This window comes from Cariama cristata, unplaced genomic scaffold (genome assembly GCF_000690535.1).
Source record: "Cariama cristata isolate BGI_N322 unplaced genomic scaffold, ASM69053v1 scaffold43393, whole genome shotgun sequence".
Classification (NCBI taxonomy): Eukaryota; Metazoa; Chordata; class Aves; order Cariamiformes; family Cariamidae; genus Cariama; species Cariama cristata.
The window spans coordinates 29222-52575 of NW_009607474.1; the positions used below are offsets into that span (position 1 = coordinate 29222).

The 23354-nt window shown below is 35.9% G+C and overlaps 1 protein-coding gene across 1 annotated transcript in view; it reads right to left on the bottom strand.

Moving 5' to 3' along the window:
• The window catches only part of HIBCH (3-hydroxyisobutyryl-CoA hydrolase), a gene marked incomplete at its 5' end in the record, with an annotated part of 44735 nt that overhangs the window by 14641 nt on the left and 6740 nt on the right, over positions 1-23354 (bottom strand). Inside the window, 3 exons of the mRNA XM_009696720.1 lie at positions 822-908; positions 1836-1981; positions 6865-6943. Coding sequence (XP_009695022.1) covers positions 822-908; positions 1836-1981; positions 6865-6943 — 312 coding nt within the window. The remainder of the gene's footprint in view (positions 1-821; positions 909-1835; positions 1982-6864; positions 6944-23354) is intronic.

Consider the following 23354-nt stretch of genomic DNA (forward strand, 5'->3'; position numbering starts at 1 on the left):
TTCCCTACAACGTATCTGCATCCTCCTAATACATATCGTATTGATAACTTGTGTGCTTATTCACAGTCTTTTAATTATCTCAAGGTTACAAACATATAAAATATTTGAGAAATTAAAGGAAGCAACTTGAGCCTTTAAAATCAGGCTTCAAATCTGGACTGCAGATGGTCTGCATCAAAGTAATGCTAAAATTTATGTCAAATGCACCAAGCCAGCAAAGTATTTCTTCAGGTCAATAAAGAGAAAGTTTCTGGGATCGAAATATAACATCCACTTCCAAGTGAGCAGCGTAACATTTAATAACTGGCCCAACAACTTCTGCAGCCTCTGGTCTAGGCCAGTAGTTCTACCCTTGTTGTTTGTGTCTGTCAGAATCCCTGAATTTCAGGCTAACTCCCCAGATGGCACTTGCCATCATGTACAACTCCCAGTCTGCTACTGGCTATCTATTTTGCTTTCTGCAAAGTGTGCTAGAAATCCAAGAGCAACGGGGGAAAATTAAGCAGCAATATATTTTCTGCATCATCATGCTATTGGCTGGAAACTTACATACGCATGTATAAAGAGAGCGAGCTGATCACAACAGGAATTTAAGGGGTATCCCAAATGAATAAAATGTCAAGAATTTTAATTTTGAGCACTGTATGTGCTACACTACATTACTAATCAGTGCTACAAATTAGTATTTTATAGAGCGTCAAGAGTTTGGAAACCCATTATTTTTTAACTATAAAGCAAATTATCAGTAGCATGGATAAAAAAGAATTTGTATTTACAGATACTTAACAATACTGCTTGATTTCAGTAACTGATCAGATTACCTTCATGTGGTAAGAGTTCAGTAAGTCTGCAACATTTTCTTTTGAAGGAGATTTCAGTGCTATCAGGTCTTTCTCTAAGGCAGGTAGCTATTTAAAATAAGATTTAATTAAAAGTAAGTAAACTAAAATGTACTTCTTGGTTTACTACTGCTATGGTAATAGTACTATATAGTGTGTGTGTATATATACCAAAAAAAAAAAAACAACACCCCTCACCCCCAACTTTTGAACAGATCTTAAAGAGGTACCAAGTAAACAATACAAAGAGCCAGAGTTAATTTTTCAATGTTGAACCATCTGGCTTTAATTATGTCTGCAGTGATCAGCAAAGAGCTCTGCTTTCCAAGCAGCCCCCCAACACAGTGCTACAGCTGCAGCAGGTAAAGCCAGCTTACAACACTCTGACAGGAAAAAGCAGGAGCCACGCTATGCTCAAAATAGTATCTAACCAGCTCCACAATGACAGGCATGGGTCCTTACACAGAGAAGGAAAGCAAGTCATTGTTTCTCTTTCACTTATGTCCATGCAAGTTACTAGAACACTATGACTCTGCCTTTATCAGATATACTAATTTTTACACTTTCTTACAGCTACTGTAAGAAACAAATAGAATATCTGTTAATGAGATTGATAAAGAACATGTAAATGGGCTGTTACGTAGATTAAAAATTTTGCAGCTGCATAAGTAATCTTTCATTTCAGACACTGTTGTCTAAATTGTACAATTTTTCAAGCAACTTCAGTTACACTCAGTAAATCACACCCTTCAACAGTAGAATCATAAAGACAGCAACGTTTGCACCCTCTTTCAAGCAAAGCTGTCACTAGCTGGCAAGTGTTGGAATGACAGCTTGAGAGTATCTTACCGTTCCCCTTCACAGTGCATGGCCAGCTAATATAATTGCACCTCTGCATACGCTCAAGTTGGTAAAAGTACATTGGTGAGCTACACAACTCAAACTTGTCATTATGGTTGTAGGCTGCGCCCTTGCGAGCAGCAGTTAGCAGCTTACCTTTTCGGATTCTACATAATGTGTAGCGATGCCAGCTTTTAGTACATCTCTTCCTTTCAGCCTAAATCCTGTCAGTGCAAGGTAATAGCCGATCTTTCCTGATAGTCTTGGCAAGAAATATCCTCCACCTACATCAGGAAAAAGGCCTGTAATAAAACAAACAAAAAAAAGGTGAAGGGAGAAGAATTTGTCTTAATCGTGCATGTAACTTAGTAGCTATTTCTTCTTGTCTCACTTTCATCTTCCTGACTTAGGCATGGCTCTCTCGCCCAAGTTTCTCCTTGACTTGCTTTGACATTTCTGTGTTATCAAAACCCCACCTAAAAGCAAACTCTTGAACACCTCCCAAACCGTATCTTTTCCGCGAGCACATAATTTACAAACATATACCAGACAATAGTGTTCATTCTATTTGCCAACAACTTGAGACATTTTTAGATGCCTGAAGAATCAAGTGTCCTCTCAGCAAAAAACCAGAAGTGACACAAAGAATTGTGAAATAATTTGTGCAAACTCAAACTGCATGCTGCTTCTTCTCTGAAATCTTTTATTATGATAAAAATATCAAACTGATGAGGCACCTCTTGCACAGCTAAGTTTGAACAAATTTTGGGGCTGAGAATTCCTTAATAGATCAACCATATTTCCAGGATCTTCCTGAAGGTGGAGGCATGAGATGTTGACCTAATACCTGGCTCTTTCACAGGACTATGACTAACCTACAATTTTTTAAAAATTATAAAAATTTCCAGTTTAGTGACTGTCTTTCTTTTTTTAATCTACAGAGTAGGGTAATTTTTAAAAATTCAAAGCCGTGAATAAAATTTAAAAGACTTTTAAAAGTTGCAATTGAAAAATATATAACTACTTTTATCAAACTTTAAATATTTAAAATCATTACTTTGTCAGTATCTACCTTATTCTGTTACATATGTTAATCACCTACAAAAGAAATTTAAACACTTTTTGTAACTTTTAACATACTTAAACTTAAGAAAACAGAAGCTTAGCTGTATCAATCTCAGAAATCGAAATGGAAAGAAGCAGTGTCCAGTTACTACTTCAAAATAATCACCAATGGTGCATTCATGAAACTGGAAGTCTTTTGAAGAAATTAAAGGTGTGGCGATGGTTTTTCACTTTCAGAGAATAAAAGAAACATGAAAATAAATGAAAAAGAATACAAATGAGCAATAAGAAACTCAGAAAACTCTTGCCAAAGCAGAGATGTTAACTGGGAACATTAGGACATTCGTTAGGAATTTAAATGGGGTTCTTATAGAAGGTGGTAATTTTTCACTCACAAGTAATTGTATTGACCCTTTTTTGACTAAAAGCATGTATTATAGAAAGACCCTATTACAAGTATTTATTTTAAGATGTGGGAAATTAGTGGTCCCTGAATATCCCTCCCCCTTGGACAGAATCAAGGGGAAGTTTCTTTCAGACTGCTTCTCTTCAGTGTTTTCCTCTTCTCAATAATCTTGAAAGTTCATCACTGCCATATGTTCTCACCCATTCCTCAGCTTCTCCTTTGGTTCCCTCTTGGTACTTCCTTAGTTCTGTGGCCAGTTGTTTTTAGGAGCCACTTCCTATCAGTTAGAGCGGTAGTATTCTATTCCCATTCCCACTGATGTGTGTGTTGCCATTAACTGATTTATCCCTCATCCCACAGGCTGCTGAGACATACAGCTCTTCTCCTAAAATGCTGACTGTCTTGTAGACACCCTTTAAAAGCCCTAAGCTGTATTAACTCCAATTCATCACTTCTTTTTCATCTGTACTCACATTCTGAATAGTCTACTCTGCATTTTACCTTCTTGGTTTGAGCCATCATATCTATAATGTTGATGCCAAGACTGTCATTTAGTTTTATGTTTCTGTTCATCTGTCTCCCCTTGGATATCCTACTACTGCAAAAAAAAAATAAAAATCCCTCATTTCAAAAGAAAACTTCTCTTACAAATGCCCTCCAAAGCAAAAAGGCAATTACATTATTCTCCCCATCCACTAGGACTGCAACAGCAACAACATTTTCCTCTCTGCTGTAATTGAAATACTGATGCTGAAGTACTATTCTCCCCATGCTCCAGTAAGTTTTCAGAGGAAAAGCCATCTTCCTATTGGGATCTATAGTGCCCTTCCACATGGCTATACACAGGGAAATTAGTTCTAAATAAACTCTGAAGTTGGTTAGCTTAAGTTGCTTTAGAAGCGAATAGAACTAAACTGAATGAAGGTTTCTTTAATTATTAAGGAATTTACAAACAAGATTAGTGAAGGTGTAACTAATCCACTTTAAACTTACTTGGTTGCATAAATGTAGTCTGCTATAGCTTCTACTGTATCCTTTTAAAGGTCCCTATCTTCCTTTCTTCTTATAAGTTTACTCCTCCTGTTCCTGTTCTACACATTCCTCTTCATCCTCTCCATAATGCTCCCCATATGTTTCTACTTGCTACTGGGTTTCTCTTAATGTATACCATATACTTGATTTTTTTTTCCTTTTGATAGCATTTACCACTTATTTCTCAAATCCCTACTAAAGAGAAGAACTGAATGTCCGCTGGGTTGAACAGGCTCAAAACCTATGCCTGTAATGTTGACTTGCAGTCTGTGCTCTGAGAAAGATGCAACACGCTTCACTGTAGTCCCAATTGTGAAACTCTGCAGTTACCAAGTATAAGATAAAGGTAGCGCTACTACATTCCTACCTTATCTTGCACAGGTGGTTGGAGATTTATTAGTAAATGACTTACAGAAAGCTAAAAACTTACAGGGATATACAAGAAAGTGTCCACTATTATTATAACATCACCTTAAAGCCCACCTCTTACAAGATATTTTCATCTTTTGTTCTTCCCACCACTGGTTTTTCCACACCCTCCTACATCTAAGCTGCTTTCCAGTGCTTTATCTTATCTATGTCACTTTCAAACTCCTACAGTCTAGAATTGCCTTTTATTTCTATTTACAAAGTGGCATATCTGTCTATATCCTTTTATTTATGGTGGCGTATAAGCGCAGAATAATTGTGTGAAAATGTAGCAGCTGAATTAATGCTTTGTTTTCATTTCACAGAAAAGGTGTAAAGCCTACTGAAATAAGTGAACATATGAAAAAATGAGCTAATACAATATCTAGACAGCTAGACATTTTAAACATACACCACAGAGATCAAAACAGCTAAGCCCTTAAAGCCGAACAGATTACGGTGGTTTTACTTCTAATTGATCCTAAAAGGGTTTTAATTACTTTCTTTCCTAAGCAAGTGCTAAGCTTTTCCTTCACAGTCTATTTTTGTTTAAATAAGTCCTTGTCAACACAAGAAATGTATGTAAAGTACACAATTTTTGCTAACAGAAGACTACCTTTACCTACTACTATATCTTTACCTTTGAAGAAGAAAGCGCAGAAGGTGTGTTTATTAGTAGTATAATTTTATATGCCAAAGAACCTTTCTGTTTTGTATTAAAAAACAAATTGTTTCATTAAAATGGTTTTCTTGTACAACAACCGATTATGAACTTCAGGAGTTTAGCAAATTCATGTTGTATTAATGCTTGAGCTATTTAGTTTACTAAGTTTTCCTTCAGCAGATAAAAATAGCTGGAGGCTGCAATAGTTTTTGTTTTTCTCATTACAAACTTATTTGTTCAGAAAAATCACATGACATTTATCAGCTAGCAGAAATTGCTCTAGAATTTTTTCCAGAAGTTAAAATGATAATGTACTTGCTTATACTTGGGGGGGGTCTATATGTTTTATTTGACTTGACACTCACAGCTCATGTAATATTTTAAGAATTTCAGAGTAAGTATTGTGAAATGTTTTATAAAGGCTGGATAACAATAAGCAATAGATAATATGTGTAAGACACCCTCTAAAAATATGAAAAATGCTAGACCTTTTAAGCATTCCTAACAGGGGGCACAACAAAAATCCAGTCATTAGCTAAGTGTGCATTTTAACTTTAGTTGTAATGACATTATTGTACTTAAAATATTCTCAACAAAAGCAGAATATTATAACTTCTATTCTCTTTTCAGAACTGAGTCCTGATTCTTTTTCTTTTACACTATTTCTTAGTTTTAACATTATGCAACTGTTTGGAAATTCTTTTAAGAAAATAGTGGTCACTACTCCTTACAACTAATTCTTTCAGGTGAAACTAAGATTGAACCTAATAGCACCATGTCTGGTGCCATTTAAGCTGTTTAACCACCAGATAAGGTTCTCTATTCTGAATAAATGTGTTTAACGGGGCCACATATTACAGACAAGTGTCATCCTCCTGCTTAAGGACATAAAGATAAGAACAATTGCAATCATCCTTCAGCTGCCTTGCCTTAGGAAGATGTAGAAACTAGAAATTTTGCAGGAGAGAAATGCAAGATAGGTTATAGGTTTTGAGAAATCTTCATAAACATTGTTGATAAGCAGGAAGAGGAGACTTGGAAATTGATTAAAGCATTAATGAAGTGTATATGCTAGACAATAATAGGTTCAATGTGGATACCCTGTTTGGTGCCAGGATTGTCCTGAAGGGAAACATGAATGATTCGAGGGGAGGGTTCAGTTTAATCTGACTGACTTTTCTTCAGCCATACAACTATCTTCATATAGCTCTGAGATACAACATTTTCTTTTGTACATCTCAGAGTTGGCAAAGAAGCTGTAGGATCAAACATTAGAAAACACAAGGTACATGTTGCTATTTAAAAAAAAAAAAAATGACGACACTGTGATCTCACTTAGACACAATCTGTATGCAACTGTATCCTGATAGTCTTTATGTCAGTCTAGATGGTAAACCGCAGGTTGAGAACCTCAATGATCAATCTCCCAGAATACAGCTAAGTTTCCATTAATTTAACAGAAAATACTTTCCATATATGGTCACCTCCAAATCCTTTTTAAAATTCTTTCATTACCGCCACTGCTTTCAGTCAAAGATATTTCATACTGATTACACAAACAGTGAAAACTTTAAACACGTTAACATGTGATAATCTCTTAAAATAGTTACCTATTGCTGTTTCTGGCATTGCAAAAAGTGTCTTCTCTGTAGCAACTCGGAAATGTCCATGGACTGAGAGGCCAACTCCCTACGCATACAGCACAAGCAAAGGACACAGTTACAATATTACCAGTAAAAATAATCATAACCATTATCCTATGTAACACAGCTCTTGCTTCGCTCTACAATTAAGTACTAGAGTTACCATGCACATCTCAACAAAATATTAAAAAGGCCTTTTACAGTTCAAACACTAATAAAGCATATTACCTTTATGATTTGGCTGAAATAGCATTCTGTACTTTAAAAGATTGATGAGTCATACATAGATTAACTTCAAAAAAACATTGAGTGACAGCAACAGAAACAAGTGACCCTTTTTTTTCCATGAGACTGCTAAGAGAGTTGACATCCTTTTGCTAATGTTACCCCATCTACAACTTTTGCGCATACTTCAAACCACCAAAAAAAAAAGCCAATGCTTTTAGAATATACATGAATTGCATAAAGTTTTAATTATAATACTTTTTAAAGAAATAATAATTAGCTATTATTATAATGTGATAATTACCTACTTTATCAATACAGAAGTATTTCAAGCAGGAAAAGCCTTCAGCATTATGGATTAAAATTCAAAGTATGTGGTTAGAAACTCACTTATTTAACCTGGGGAATTCTGTTCTCCAAGTCAAAAATAGAATTCACATTTCTAAGTATCTAGCCCTCTTCTCTAGGAGTCCTTCCTAATGAGAGACTTCCCTCAAGAGCAGAAGAGCTCCTGGTCTTGCCTATCACATATTTTCTGATTTAGGCAGTGAGCAGCAGGCAAGGCCCAATAAAACGATGTATTTCTCATTTCACATAAAATTGATTTTAGATAAATGTTCAAGAGGCAAACTGACAAATTTAAAGAAAAATGGTTATCTGACAAAGTTACTATTATTTAGTAATAATATTTGAAGTAATCAAAAAAAATTTGGATTACTGGGCACAACCACAACATATAGGTAAAGGAGTTTTACTTCTCAAAGCTTATCTACATGATACATGACAACAGAAATGTGTGTTAGATCCTACCTGGAGACAAAACCCTCTACCGAATATTTCACAACAAGTTTCTTCATACAAATATTTTCTTACTCTTTCTTTCCACTGTTTCAGCTTACTTCCTTTCCTCACTGTTAAATTTCCCTTTGCTTAGTCTTTCTATCCATCCAATTTTTCTATTAAAACGAAGGTATCTTAAATATCATTGGTCAAAAGAAGTCAGCATCTAATGAAGATGTAACAGATTTTTAAGTAACATTTCTAATTGTTTAGATACTAGAAAAATGGCACTTTACCGAACTAAGGCTACCATTCTTCACAAATGTCTTCACAGCATTTCATACTTCCCATCAAAAAAAGTGGGATTAATCAGGTGATACTTGCTTGGACGAGCATTATATATTTGACCAGCTTTTAAGGAGACACTAGAACACAGTAGAATATCTTTTCATTTCTCTTATCTACAGAGATCTTTGGGTGGGTTTTACATTAATTTTTTTTTTAAGTTATCTCAGTTTAATAAAGATTACATCCATTTCCTCACACCATTCTCATTCATGCTTCCCTGGCCTCTCACAATTCTGCCCAGCAAGAAATTGTCACTGCTTACTCCAATAGGGTGATACATGACTAAATTTGAAAATATCTTCAAGTTTTTTCTGTAAAATGAGTACCTGCCAGTCTTGGGCTTAATACAGACATAGTAAGTTTTTAAGATTCTAGTCTAATTTCCTGAGAAATGGACACTTAAGATAACTGCTTACCATACTTGATTTCATATCCAGAGACTAAGCCAAATCTATACACATGAAGTACTGCTTTTTCAAGGAGGCAACTGGGATTTGAGCAAATATTTGAATCTTATTTGCATAGAGTACAATCTTATGTTTCATCCCTTATCTGTCCTTCAACCCTTTCACTTGAGGACTGGTCAGAAGCTGTAGATCTCACATGAGCAGCAGCAAGGGTGATGGCCCTGTATTTAGTTCTCTTGCAAATGCAAAGCCACATGTAAAGCTACATTCATTCCTGAAACAGCTCTGGAACTTAAATAAAATGGAAATGTGACTTCATCACTTCCAACTTCTTTTTTATATCTTAACAGCGCATTTTCACTGCATTTGGTAAGGCCTGCTGTTATTTTTATGCGTGTTAGCAATAATGATGACGCTTTCATAAAGATAACAAAATAAAAAAAAAAACATGCCCATTTTGCCCTTTCTAATGCTTAAACTGATTTTTTTTTCTAATCCCATATCTAAGAATACAAATACTATCTATAATAAAGCATTTTTTCTGTCTTATTTGCTAGACAATCAGAAGTTTGTATAAGGACTCAAATTTTCAGCCTGAGTATTAAGTAACAAAGACTCCATGAAGAGAGCTTCTCTTCCAAGCTTGTTCTTTTTTATAGTGATAAAAATAACTGTAGAGTTTTAATAATAGAAAGTTGAAAGAGGTAATTTTCTTTTGAAATAAGTAATTAAATCAGATTTCACTTTCTCAAGTGCTTAAGCCATAATTGGATTTGTTTTCTAGATAGCCTTCAAGTTTTATAGTATAGATAAGAGCTAAATTTCACATGTATATTTAAAAGACCCAAACCATATTTTCTTCTTATCCATTATAAAGAAAATGGTGCAAATATGTCCTTACTTCTTTGAAGATCATTTCTAAATAATCCAACATTAAGATAAAATTAGAAGAGAAAAATGAGTTAATGCTTTGGGGGTACAAACCTCAGTAGTCTATTATACCGGTGATCATATGCTTTCATATGTTTATTTTCAACTTCCCAAATGATTATTTTAACACATTCACTGTGTTTAACCTTCTCCATCTAATACAGAGGACAGATGCTTATTAGTTTAATAGTATTCTATGTAAAAAACAAACTCTTCCAGTCAGAAGCCTAAATGCATTGCTCCTTTATTTCTGGATTTTGTAATTACTTTTCTTTTTTTAAATTTAACTGAAATCTTGCACAGCAGTTGGGCTGTGTTCACTTCACCAAATAGGTCCAGATTTACACATACAAGTCTTGATGCTATAATGTCTTTATTAAAATACACTATATCCTGCACTGTCAAGAGTCCTACCTTTCATGATCTTAAAATATATACTAAAGCTAATGTCTTCCTTCAGGCTTTTCCACGATAATAGATTCCTATGGTGAATCAGGCTTGGTTTTTAATCCAGATAGTTTATCTTGATACTGGCATGAAACTTTTTTTTTCCACTGAGAGCTAATACTTGCATTTTGTAAAGGATACTTAAAGAATGAGACTAGAAGTTAAGGAGTTAAGAAGTTAACAAGCAATCAGTTTAAACAGCCTTTCTGTAGGTGTGCTGGTTTTGGCTGGGATAGGGTTAATTTTCTTCATAGTAGCTAGCATGAGGCTATGTTTTGGAGTTGTGCTGAACACATAGCTGATAATAAAGGGATGTTTTAGTTACTGCTGAGCAGTGCTTACCCAGAGCCAAGGCCTTTTCTGCCTCTCACCCCACCCCACCAGCGAGGAGGCTGGGGGTGCACGAGAAGTTGTGAGGGGACACAGCCAGGGCAGCTGAACCCAACTCACCCAAGGGATATTCCATGCCATATGACATCAGGCTCAGCATCTAAAGTGAGCAGCTGCATGGCATTTAGCTACCTGCCAGGTTAAATCATGACAGTAGGGTTTATATATGAATTAATCAAAAACATAGGTAAGAGCAGAAATGGTGGTCTGACAATGTGTTACTGGAGACAGATTGGCTATGAAGGTGTTTGCTTACAAATTACAGCTTTATTACTACATGGATATTAATCTCAAAACCAGTGTGTTACTACTGTACTATTAGGCTTGGCATACCTCAAGGAGGCACATAATATTATAGGCAGTTTGGTCTGAATTCCTTGACAAGCTTCTGAAAAAGCTAGTAGAGTATCTGAATTTTACTTCCCATACACAGGCATTTCCTACTCAATGCTATATTTCAAAAGTCACTATGTGACTGTGTATAGAAAATTTATCATTGATTTCCTTTTTTTTTTCCTCATGATGAATACAGAACCTTATTAGAAGTATTTTTCTAGTGAAAAACAAGGTGTAAATTAGAGAAATGGAGATGCAGAAATGGAATACAGCTACTATAAATCTTAACAGTTAAGTTGTAGCCAGAAGGCTGTATTATCTTAAATTGAGAATGACCCATATTAGTAAATCAGAGAATGCATCACATCTAGGGAAGTTATTAAGAAATTGAAGGTCACCACAACAGAAAACCATACAGAGCGAAATAAAGATGCTCTTCCTGAATGACAGACATAAACATCTGTTCACATACAGAAAAGCAGATCTGTGTCACAGCAAAACCATTAAATCACACTTGTCTATTTACTAAATTACCTAACTCAAACTGTAAAGGAATCACTGCCTAGGAAAGCATAAGCAACAAAAGAAAAGAAACACAAAGAGAAAAGGCCTTCAGGAATGTTGCCTGTATCATCTTCACTAGACTGATAAAGAACTTTTAGCTGTTCAAGCAAACAATTTTATGATAATACCAATATTAATATTGCCTGCAGTGAAAGTCCTGTTGTAACAGTTCACATCCATTGATTACACTCATTTTTAACTGCATGAGAATACAGTGGTAGGTCTAGAACCACAAAAGAAATGTGGCAATCAACAAACTGAGCATAACACAACAAAGGGCAAATAGATCTGACTACAGATGTGTAAGAACAGCCACGGTGCAGCAAAAATGTTCTCAAAGGCATCGAAAGCTGGCAAAGTAAGCAAGTGGAATTGATTCAGGAACCAGCAGGAGCTTATAGCTGTTAGATCAAAAATCACTGATGTAAGAGCTTTACCCCCTGCATCCAAGCACAGCAAATCTTAAACTGAATCAAAATTAATCTTCATTCATCATTAATGTTAGGGACCACTCCAAAGAGTATAATCCATTTTTATCTGTAGATATTAACAGACAAGATGATTTAGTGAACCAGAGCAATGCAGCATAACAGATCAATCTGGACTAAGAAGATCACTTTCTTTGGTTGATGACATATAAATCAACTCTATACAAGTATTTTAAAAATATCATTAAAAAAGTGCTTTTTGTGAACTTTTCAATCATTTAGTGTGGTATTTTAAAACAAAATATTAATGTAATATAATTTAAATATAAAATATTAATTTCCACATACTGATAATGTATTAGAGATTCTCAGTCCGAATCCTACAGACATACAGAAGTACAATGAGGTGACTAGAGACAGATTATCTGTAATAATATCTGATGTTTCAGTCTTGATCTCCTGACCTCTAATTATTTCAACAAATTAGATCCAACTACATTAATAGTAATCATTTAGGTCTGGTTCTTCTTACAGTGAAACTTGGGAAAAAAACCCAATACACAGGCCATTCTGTGCACCAGTGCTGCTACAATGAGTGTTCTTTATCAACAAAATTTAGACTGAATTTTTAAAAGCCCTGTTTTGATTTTTCTGCTACCAGCCAAAACTTATCAAGGATCTCAAGGCTTTTTTTATTAAGGTAGTTATCTGCAACAGCCATATTTTTATCCCTGCATAATCTGCAGGGACTGATCTGGTCTTCTGATGGTGAGCACCCACACCAGTGTTGCGATCCCACCTGGCAGGCCATACAGAAACCATGGTAAACACATGTAAACACAGTAAATGCATGCCTCTGCAGCAGGGATTGGGTGCTGGCAGTTTCATGTCCTCCCGTTCCCTGTACGTTGGCTCCTTCAAGGCAAAAAGCAGCAGGTCAAACAGTTTGGTCTCATGGTCCAGTCTGGCCTACAGACACTGCGGCTCAAAGACCATGACACAAACATAAAAACTTCTACGAATAATTCCTTCTGATTACTTAGAATTTTCTCAAATAACTTATTTCCAAAATTGAGAAAGTTTTCCTTGCTTCTTTTTCACTACTGTCTACTGCTTTCTAAGACCTGCATTTAGTAAGCCTGCAAAACTTCCTGGCATCAACAGTCAGCTATGTCTGTTAAAAAATACTCTTTCATGTCAGAGGAAGCAGAACTTTTTATCGACACAAGACTTCTGCTGCAACAGAAAGAAAAGAGAAGATGTAAGAAGACTTAGAACTGAAAAGCCTATAGCAAAAGTAATTAATTACTAAAGAGTGAAGCTTCTTCTAGTGTTAAATTTGAAAGCACTCTTTTTTCCCCCAATGTTGTTCCCCAGTGCTTCCCTATACATAACTGGCCATGCATGTTCAGAAAAAGATAGTGTGGGTTTTTAATTATTTCTAAAATTCTGGAAGACAAACTCTGTCCCTTTGTCCTTCTGTATCACCTAAAAATGTAGCTACTGCAAGAAATCCGTGTGTCCAGCTCACCACATCTTAATGTCTGCAGGGAGGGAAGGAAAGTGAGAGGGAAACCGTTTCAGCAACTTGCATCAACTCATAACTAAACTTTAGTTTTTTTCTTAAAACTGAAGAAATGCTTCTTGTTCTTAAAGACAGGCAGATGCAACAGAACTTTATTTAAACAGAGGCACAGTTATTTGGAACGACAGGAGTGAATTGAGGGGATTTTGTAATGATGCTCTGTTTCTCAGGAAAAAGTGCTTAGAAAGTGTAAGAGATTAAAACTAACTCAAGGAGAAAATGAGCATTCAAATTCTTCTGGAAATGAGAAAAATTAGCTGAAATATGAAAGGATGGAAAAGCAGGCAAAGATAATTCTCTTCAGAACTTTTTTCCTTGATCTATAATAAAGGGAAGGAGAGGGAAATAATGAGATAACTCTCAATATGAGACTAGACATCCACATGAAGGCCTAGAATTAGAGAAAAATAGTGGAACTTTTAGTAAGAGAGAGTCTGGTGTTAAATGGAAAGAACAAACCCATGCAGAAGCCTGCAAAAATCTCTGCAATGACAGTCAACAGTGCGAGGGTAGGAAAGCTTTCCATGAAGCCACAAATAAAACTTCCTTTAAATGTACACAGGTTTCAGAAAAAAAAATCTAGAAAGTACAGCTTAAAAGTTCAGTTTTGGTCTCAGAATAGACAAGTGACGTTTGCTCTATGATGTGATCTATATGTCATTACATTGCACAGGAATGCAAACGCTTATTCTGTAATTCTAAAACACTAAGTGCAGTATGACTGTATAACACCAACATCTGTACAATGTACGGTCAGGAAGTCTGCCTTTCTTTTCTGGGTGTAAAATAGCAGCATCCATTTCTTTTCATAGTGTACATTAAACAACTCAGCCATTGTAGAGTTGGAAGAGGGAGGGGACAGGAGTTTTAGTTACTGCACCAGTACTGACGCAGAATTTAAAATACTTGTTTTCAAGACAGTGCTTTATGATAAGCCCTTTGGGGAGTAACATCACATGCAAATCATTGAACATTCAGTGGTTACTTTTTGTTGATGTCAAGAGCTGCTGCTATTATAGTCCGATTAGCTACAAAATGAAGTGCAGCATTTGTCCCTAGGATCATACGCAGGAGCTTAGCAGGCAGACCAATGTGCCAGATGGTAAATATACCGTAGTATCAGCAAAGAGCGAATCCTTTCTTAGTATTGCTTCAGCATTGTCTTCAAGATCCTGTCTTACAAAAGCTAAGTGGTACACAAGTCAATCTCACAAAGATTTGTTTCAATGTACAAGTAACTACTTGCAAAATCTGTATTCTATTTTACCATAAAAGATGCCTTCAGCTTTGAAGCATTGCAACAAAACATGCCACCAGCTTCTATGTGGTACACATGCATGAGTTTCCAGAGGGAGGGAGGGAGAAAGAGAGAGAATTGCAAAGCAGCTTATCTAGGTTTAGTATGATAATTACTTTTACTTCAGCGCAGATTTCAGAGCATAAATTAAAACAAAACCAAAGATGTTCAAGTTTCAGAGCATGATGACTGACAAGAGGCATGACACATCTATAAAAAGGAAGAAAAAGAAGAATCGGGAGAATTCCCGAGAAGCACTGATATTTCTAAGTTCCGGTTTCCTAGCTGTAAAAAAGGGTTAAAGGGATAATAATGTCCATTATAGTACAGAAGTGCTCTGCTACATAAAATAATTTTCTATGCTGCAGTTAGTCACCCAAAGCACATGATATGTATATATGTATATCAATAACTAATAAGCAGAATTTCTAGCTTGCAATAAAATTTGTACCACACATTAAACAACAAATTAATAGCTTTTTGCTCTCTGATATCCACCTGTGCTCTTCATGAATGCACATTCCTCTAATTAAAAACTGTACACAAGTGGGCAAAAAATGTGAGATTTTACAGATATGGTTAATTCTAATCTTTCCTAGTTTTTTTATGTTACTCTCAAATGCTGCTATCTACACCTCTGTATAAAAGCTATATGCACATAACTTATACAAATATATCCCAAAAGCAAATAAACAAAAAAAACAGGTGGAAACACATAGGCCAACATAGAGGAAAACAGGGAGCTTCCCCCCCCCCGTTGTATTTTATATGCCTGAGGAGTATCAGAAAACACCTAACATAAACATTTATATAGCAATTATTTCAGCCTATCATATTTATCTCGCTTCTTTTTCTGCACATTCTCTATTAACAGCTCAAAGTTCAATTGAGACCATAATGAAGTAAAGCAGTTGGTTGTCTTTACACTTCCCACCTTTCTCTTCCAGTCTTCAATTCACTTCAGCTAAACATACTGAAATGCCAATATTCACTGGTTTACAAGATTTTAACTTTGGTTTTAGATACAGGCTCACAACTTCATTTAAATACTCTGTGGAAAACAACAGGCAAACATCAGGTGTGATTTTCACAATGAATTCGTTTCACTAGTCTGCAAGAACAGATAGAGAGCAATGCCAGGCAAATTGCTCAGAAGGAAAGACTCTGTCTGCGTAGATGTCCATACCCACAAATGGCACAGAGCACAAGGGCAGACCCTTCCCTCCTACTTTTACATCACTGGGAACTGGTTTTGGTAGTGGGCAGATTCAGGCTGTGGACCACTGAATCTTTGAGACGTTCCCTCCCTTTCCTCCTCCCACCTACTGCAGCAGTCCAGTTGTAATTCAGAGGCTAACTCGTGAAGCCTGGGAATAAAGAATTTTATTTGTGGTTTTTATCTGTAGCAGTAAGAAAGGTGTGGTTTTCCTTATGCTGCTTTGGTCCTGACTGCAGAACATCAGGCAACCAAAAAACTAAGTAATTCCGTTTTACAAATACGTAATTTAAATTCAACATTTATGTTCACTTTTTAAAACATATTTTGGAAGAAACAAGGAAAAAAATGTTATTTTCAGACATATGCCAGAAATTTTACATATATGTTGGTAGTGAATGAAACATTCCTAAAGAGTTACAGCCACAAAATCTGGATAAAAACGGGACAGGATAAGGACAGCTATTGCTCAACTCCAGCTCCTTTGTGTACTGGAATTCTATTGACTAAAATGTGTAACATACAAGCTGCTTATGACATCACTACCAATTTATTTGATAAGAAATAATAACGTAATAAGAACTGTTGACGAAATCCTGCTAAAGTGTAAGTTTAGACATTTGTAACTACATTGGTAGAATCCCCTTGGTACCTGTAGCAAGCCTCTAACAACACTGTTGAAGAAAACATCATATTAACTTAGGTTTTGGAAAGTGTTCACTGTAAATTACATTTCTAATCTCACTAAACTCTCTTAAACTTGTACTGTATATCAAAGCCCTCATTTTGTTTGATGAATGTGGTCCAGTTCTGTCAGAGCACTCATATGTAGGAAGTATGTTACATAAGGTAATGTACAGACATGTTAAGAAATAACTAATATATTAAGTAAAATACTGACTGAACATCTTCCCCTCAATAACATTTTAATTTAAGTAGTTTAGAAAAATGCAAGATGCAGCTGATACTTTGAATATTGAATTGGAAAACTTTTTAGATGATTTTTTCTATTAAAATAAGCATTAGAAAAAAATGCTACAACTTAAATTACATGCAAGCAGTGCACAGTGTAAAAATACTCCTGAAAACTGACTTCACCTCTCCTTGTAAGAAATTCCTTTATTTTAGGAACTGGCCGCCTTCTCACATAATTCTTATTTCTGTGATTGAGAATGATTTCTATTAGAAATACCAATTCCTGAAAAAAGACGACAACTTCATATGATACCTTTGGAGCAAACTCCTCCACAGCTTTTGGCTATTTATTCCATACAAGAACATCAAACAGCTAAGAAATGATCGAATATGGTTTTCTCCACATAGGGCAACCATGGGAAGTAGGCCAATTCCTATTGTGACATGCCAACACGCATTTTTTTGGCAGCAAACATCACTAAACACACACAAGAGCACAGGGGACTAATTTTTTTTAAAACTATTTTTAAAAACTGCTGATTAATTTCACTAGGATTTGCAGTTAATCTAATATTTTGCATGTCACGCATTTACTTTCATCTACTGAGGAAAAATTACACATCTGATGTAAATCTCTATCAAGTCTTTCCCCATAGGTCTCAGAACGTTATTATAAAGAGTTAACACTGGAAATATACAAAGCATTACTGAACAAACTTTTATAATTATAAAACCTTTTCAGAATGTTGTGAGGTAAAATTTCACAAATATGCCAGGCTAAAATTTAAATAAACCACTGCAAACTCCCTCCAGAAAATTATGAATTAAAATTTTGACAAGTCTTTATTGATTAAAGCAGAGTAAAAGCTTAAAACAGAGTAGCGTTCTCCTTTTTCGTGAAGAGGGTTAAAATGTCATCCTTCCCCAAAAGTCAAATTCTCCTTAAACCCTTACGAAGACAAAACAGACTTTGCATGATGCAACAGAGAATAATTACAGAGAAAAGACGCAAACTTCAACTAAGCAAATTTCTGCCTTAAACACCTAAATATCAGGTCCTGAGATCTGATTTACAAAGAAAGTCAGATTCCTCTAACCATATCAGCCCCTGGAATCTTTTGCTGAAAATGACGTGGCACTAACATGAACGACAAGTAAAGCTAAATATTAGGTACTCAGTTCACTCTTCTACCGCAACATACAAAGACACAGTAATTCTGAATCTGTAGTCCAGAAAGGAAGCATGGTTAGATGCACAATAGAAGGGATATTTCCAAACCACAGAGTAGGTTCAGGAACTTGGCTGCATCTGTTTCTCTGGAACCCCTCCATAACCCCTTCATTAAAATGACGTCGCTCAGTAATCAGCATTCTGAAAAAGTTTCACATTTTGAACTGAGATGTTTCCGATGCTTCCCCTTACACAGCATAGTTTCCTCTCATAAACAAACTAGGGAAACATAGCATAGATGGTATCACTATGAAATGGAGGGCACAATCATCTGAAAGTATATTAAGAGTTACCAGCAGTTTGCAATCAAACTGAGAGGGCACAAAGAAGCCAATCATTAATGAAGTTTCATTTGATATTTTCATTATCTGCTTGGATGATGAAATAACAAAGATTTCTATAATTTACAGATTACTTTTTGGGAAGGCAAACACTTTGAAGAGCAAGATCAGAACTCAAGACCATCTCACTTTGGAGATCAGATACAAGTGTAGTTCTTTTCATTTTGTTAGTTTAAGAAAGCAAAATCAAATGCAGATATTAAAAGTATGTTTTCTACAGAACAAATGCCTAGACATTTTTCAGGGGTTTATAGCAACCATGAACTTAATACAAATAATAATAATGCAATGCTGCTGCAAAAAGAACTACTTAAGGTATCATACTACAGCAGAGTCTCTACCAGGAGGCACCAAAGGGCTGAAGCATACCCACTCAGCCTAGATTCAAGACACCTGGGAAGCCTGATGAGATTGATGCAGTGGAGCTATAAAAGGCAATGCCAGCTGATACACCACTCAGGTTTCCTGAAGAGGGAAGTAAGTACTACTTTTTTTTTGTTTTCCTTTTGTAGTCTTTGAGGAAAAGGTTAGTTCCACAAGACTGACTCTCTGACAAACAAGTTCTGCTCAAGGAAGAGGATTTAAAAATTAATAAAAGGTAAGTGACAAAGAAATGTACTGTGATGGAAGTTTAAGTTATGTAGGGAGGAACAGCTTTAAGAATAACTAGAAGTAGTGGCCTCCAAGCACATGATGCTTTGAGAAGCTTCTATTTACATGGGCTAGTTGAGACAGAGTATCTTTGTAATATATGGAGGATAATTATTCTGCTCTACTTGTTGCTGGTGAATCCTTCAGCTGAAGTATTGTCTGGTCTCTGGTAATGAACTGTGAAGTATACAAATTGGAGTGATTCCAGAGGATTGCAAGAAGACCAAGAGACTTAATCTATAGTAAAGGATGAATAACTATCCTTATCCCTATTAAAGAAAAATGGCAAGGAACAAGGAATGCAAGTATCTCAAAATGTTCTTAGGGAGATGTGCGCAAGATAGTAATATATTGATTACACATACTAAAGACTTAAATTAGACACTAGAGGATCTCAACTTGAAAGAATAACTAAGCACTTAGGTGGGATATCTAGAAAAAACAGAATTCCTGCTTTTGGAGAGTTCTGAACACATTAGGTGAAAATCTGCTAAGCAATCACCTAGCTATATTTAACCCTACTTCACGTGCAAAAGAATAATCCTGAGGCTCCTCTCAGCTCTATACTTCTGTGCAGTCTAAAGCTCAACATTTAACATTACTACTTGAGTGACTAACACAGACTCTAACAGTTCTTTAAAAAATTCTACTCTCTACTAGTCACCTTAAAAATATTCTATGTAAGTAACTCAGATGTAGACTCTCAGTTCAAATAAAAGACCTTGCCTAAAAAACCTGTACTACTAGGTGTGTTGACAAAACTAATGGAAAGCCACTCATGAACCCAAAGACCCAATTAACAGGTTGTCTTCTCATACTCGCAGCCCATGTACCCAATACCTAAGGTCCTTCTCTGTTGAGGGGAGCATAAAGCAGTCAGTCCTGTGAACTGCTCTTGCTCTCACAAACTGGGCCCTAGAATCTGAGGGAGTCAGGGATAGAAATAACCTTGGGTAACCTTTATCTCTTTAAATTGCGAGCTATATTAAAGTTCCAATTGCCTATTACTGTCCCTAAACATGAGGATTAGAAAGTAAGATTTGTGGAATAACTCAAAGCCACAGGGCTTTGCAAAGGATTTAAGAGCTGGCAACTCTACCAAACTCCATTTCTGTACTGAAAATGTTACATGGTACCATAAAAGTTAAAATCTACTTGCCCCACAGGAAGATGTTTTCTCATCCTAAAACTCAAAGCGTTAATTGTTAAAGCAAGAAGTGTTACACAATGGTATAACCTTTATAGATCTGTAACTTGCCAAAACAAACTTAGTAAATATACTGTGTTAAGAGGTCAGACCAAAGGATTAAATCCTGTATATAATTGTCCAAAGCCAAGAATTCCTATGTTTGAGCAACAGTCTTTACTCATCAGCAAAAAAATAAATATTTTGGGGCCTAGTTTGGCCTTCTTAATAATTAAACACATCATCATTCAATAATATTAGACAATAGGCCTGAAGCAGCAGCAAACTGGTTTTCACAAAGCACAAAATTCAACTGTGAAACTGATTGCCACAGACCTTTCTGAAGACGAAGCCTACTTAATGTCAAAAAATACTAGATGAATAGAGAGGTGAGTGTGATTACTGATGGTTTTTTATCACAGTGGTTCTGAAATAAAGCCTAGCTTAGGAAGCTTCTAAATCGTGCATGCTCTAGAATATGATACTAAGGAAGACAGTACTTTGTACGTGCTGTCACAGATTCCTCCCTAAACTAAAAGCAATGGCTTTTTTTCCTGAAAATCATGTACTTCTGCTTTGGCAATATGCTACTAAAGTTTTAAGTATGCTTTACATTAAGTTAGTCCAGTGACCTGGATCACATTCATTAACTTCCAAGGTCTATGTCCTGTATTTATTTTTTTTTTGCTGTCAAATATTCACCTTGAATTCCAAGCCAAATCATCCAAAAGCCACCACTCAAATCTGTCTAGTGTACTTTATTTGGCTCTGAAACTGGTTTAAAATACATTTTTATTAATCCTTTTAAGTGTTACGAGTATCTGACACAGTAATATATTTTGTGCCAAAGCCCTGTTTAAAACCATAGATTTAGACTGAGCTTATAAAGCACACTTGTATTCATCGTCAAAGAACTCGGGAAAAGATTGGGACTTTTCTAGAACTGAGAAGCCCAAACTTAGAACCTCATTTACAGACGATAAGATTTAAAAAAAAAAAGGTATATTTAGATACTCCACATTTCTTGTCTACCATTCAGGTATTTCATTTCTAGTAAATAAAAATCTACGAATGGAAGTCAACTAAAATAATCTGAATAGTAGCTGTTGGCAACATGAGAGGACATGCACGGTGTTCCGTTGAACAGTATAGGCCCTTTAGCAGTAAATGTCATAACTATGACTTGTTTTGCTATTTTTTACTAAAATGCAGTCATCTTTGCTTCATCAAACATACTAGTCACTTGTACTTATTCGGAGCAGTAAGTACAAAAAAGCTGAAAAGATACATTTATATTGAACATCAATTTTTGGTGAACTACAGGAGCATAGACAAGGTGCAGAAAACAAGCTCCACAGCCCCATCTGTTGGCTAATTAAGCTCTTGAGAAAGCCATCTACCAGCCTCTACGCAACAATGCTGAAGCAGAACCTGTTCACTCTTCGGATACAATTCCAAGTCTTGCCATCACAAATCTGTGCATCAGTGGCAACTTTTACTACTTAAGCACATAATAACTGAGTTTCTAATACACTTGTGTGATTTTTAATTTATTTGAAATTAGAACAACAAAGCAATCCATGTGCGTAGTGCTGCTTTTTTGAGCAAGGTTGAGATTGACTTGTGTTTTCGTTCATAGATAAATGGCCTATAGTAAAAAAAGAGACGTCCCTTCATTTTTAAGCCCAAGCTAAAACCACTTGCTTCTAAAGCCAAGGGCTTGAATGTAAATTTTTTTTTTTAACAGCATTTACTTTAGTTTGTAAGTGACAAATGTCTTGAGCTCCCACTGACTTGTAGGGAGTAAGACAGCCAGATCTTGAGCATATGAAATATGACCTGATTGTGATAAAAACACAGAACCTAGCACCTGACTGATTTAAAACACAGCATCTAATTATATCATGAATAGAATAACTCCTTCGTATGAATGCAGTTCTAGTGAATAATTACGGTAGGACCGAGTACTTCCATACAGCAAGCAGAACAAGGTAACAGTATGACCACAGCAAGTTCAAAGACTGTTCTAGAGGTTTTAATCCATAAAATCCCACTGCAGAGGGATCTGCAACCTGCAATAGGTTGCAGGTACAACCTATTTGTAGCATAACAGAAGACAGCTGCTGCAAGCCTTAAGTTTGGTTAAGGTCAGTTGTGATGGTGCTCCCTCCCAGTGCTGAAAATGGTGGGAGAAGAGGGTGGGGGACAGATGGGAGCTAATGCGCTTTTCCTATATAAGCATTGGTCCATTTAGAGGAATCAAAACAAATCTTACAGACAGGGGAGGTGGTTGAAAGGAAAAGCATAGAAGACAAGTGAAAACTAACACAAAACACATACACAAAAATTATCTGGCATTGGGAAATACTACTGCTGACCTCTCCTGTTAAATTCTCAGTAGATACTTCCATGTACTGCTGGGAGGCAGGAAGTGTGCTGATGAAAACATACACTCCTGTAGGAAGGATGTTATCTCAGAGTAAACTGCAACTGTATAAAAGTGTAAATTAAATAGCACTCAAGGTTAAAAAAAAACTTTAAAAGTAGTCTGGAACTTGAGACCTACCTGCTTGTTTCTCTAAGTTAGGTTGCATACTTGCTCAATCAAAATCTAGTCCACTACCCCTAAATGAAGATAACTGCCACTAGTGTCGCTGAACTGAGGATAAGCAAGTAAGCTGTCATTCAAACTCCAATGGCAGTTAAACTCCATCAAGGTCCCACTGAAATTTGGGTATCCTAAACTAAAATTCGGGTATCCAACTAAGGTATCAGACTAACTGCTGTCTTTTTTAAAAGTTCTTTAAAAGAAAGTGAACTAATAAAGAATCTTAGTAATGCAGCATCAGCTGAATCCTTTATGCTCTTCTCAGTCCACAAAAATACTTTCCTTTCAAAGGACAAAATTCTGTTCCTGTTTAGGCCACAATCATAACGAGCAATCTATAGGACCTCTAAAAAGACATCAGCCGCTGGGCAGTTTTGCCCTTTCCTAGCTATCCATGCTATTATTCAAAACTCTATAAAATAAATGGGCTTCCTATCCACAAACCACAAATCTTCAGGTCTCCTATGTTCAATAAAAAACTTTTTCTGCAAGAAGAGCTATAACACTAGTTCCTTTTATGCTGGAAACAATTTATGGATACTAGATTGGGGGTAAAAAAATGGCTATATAGC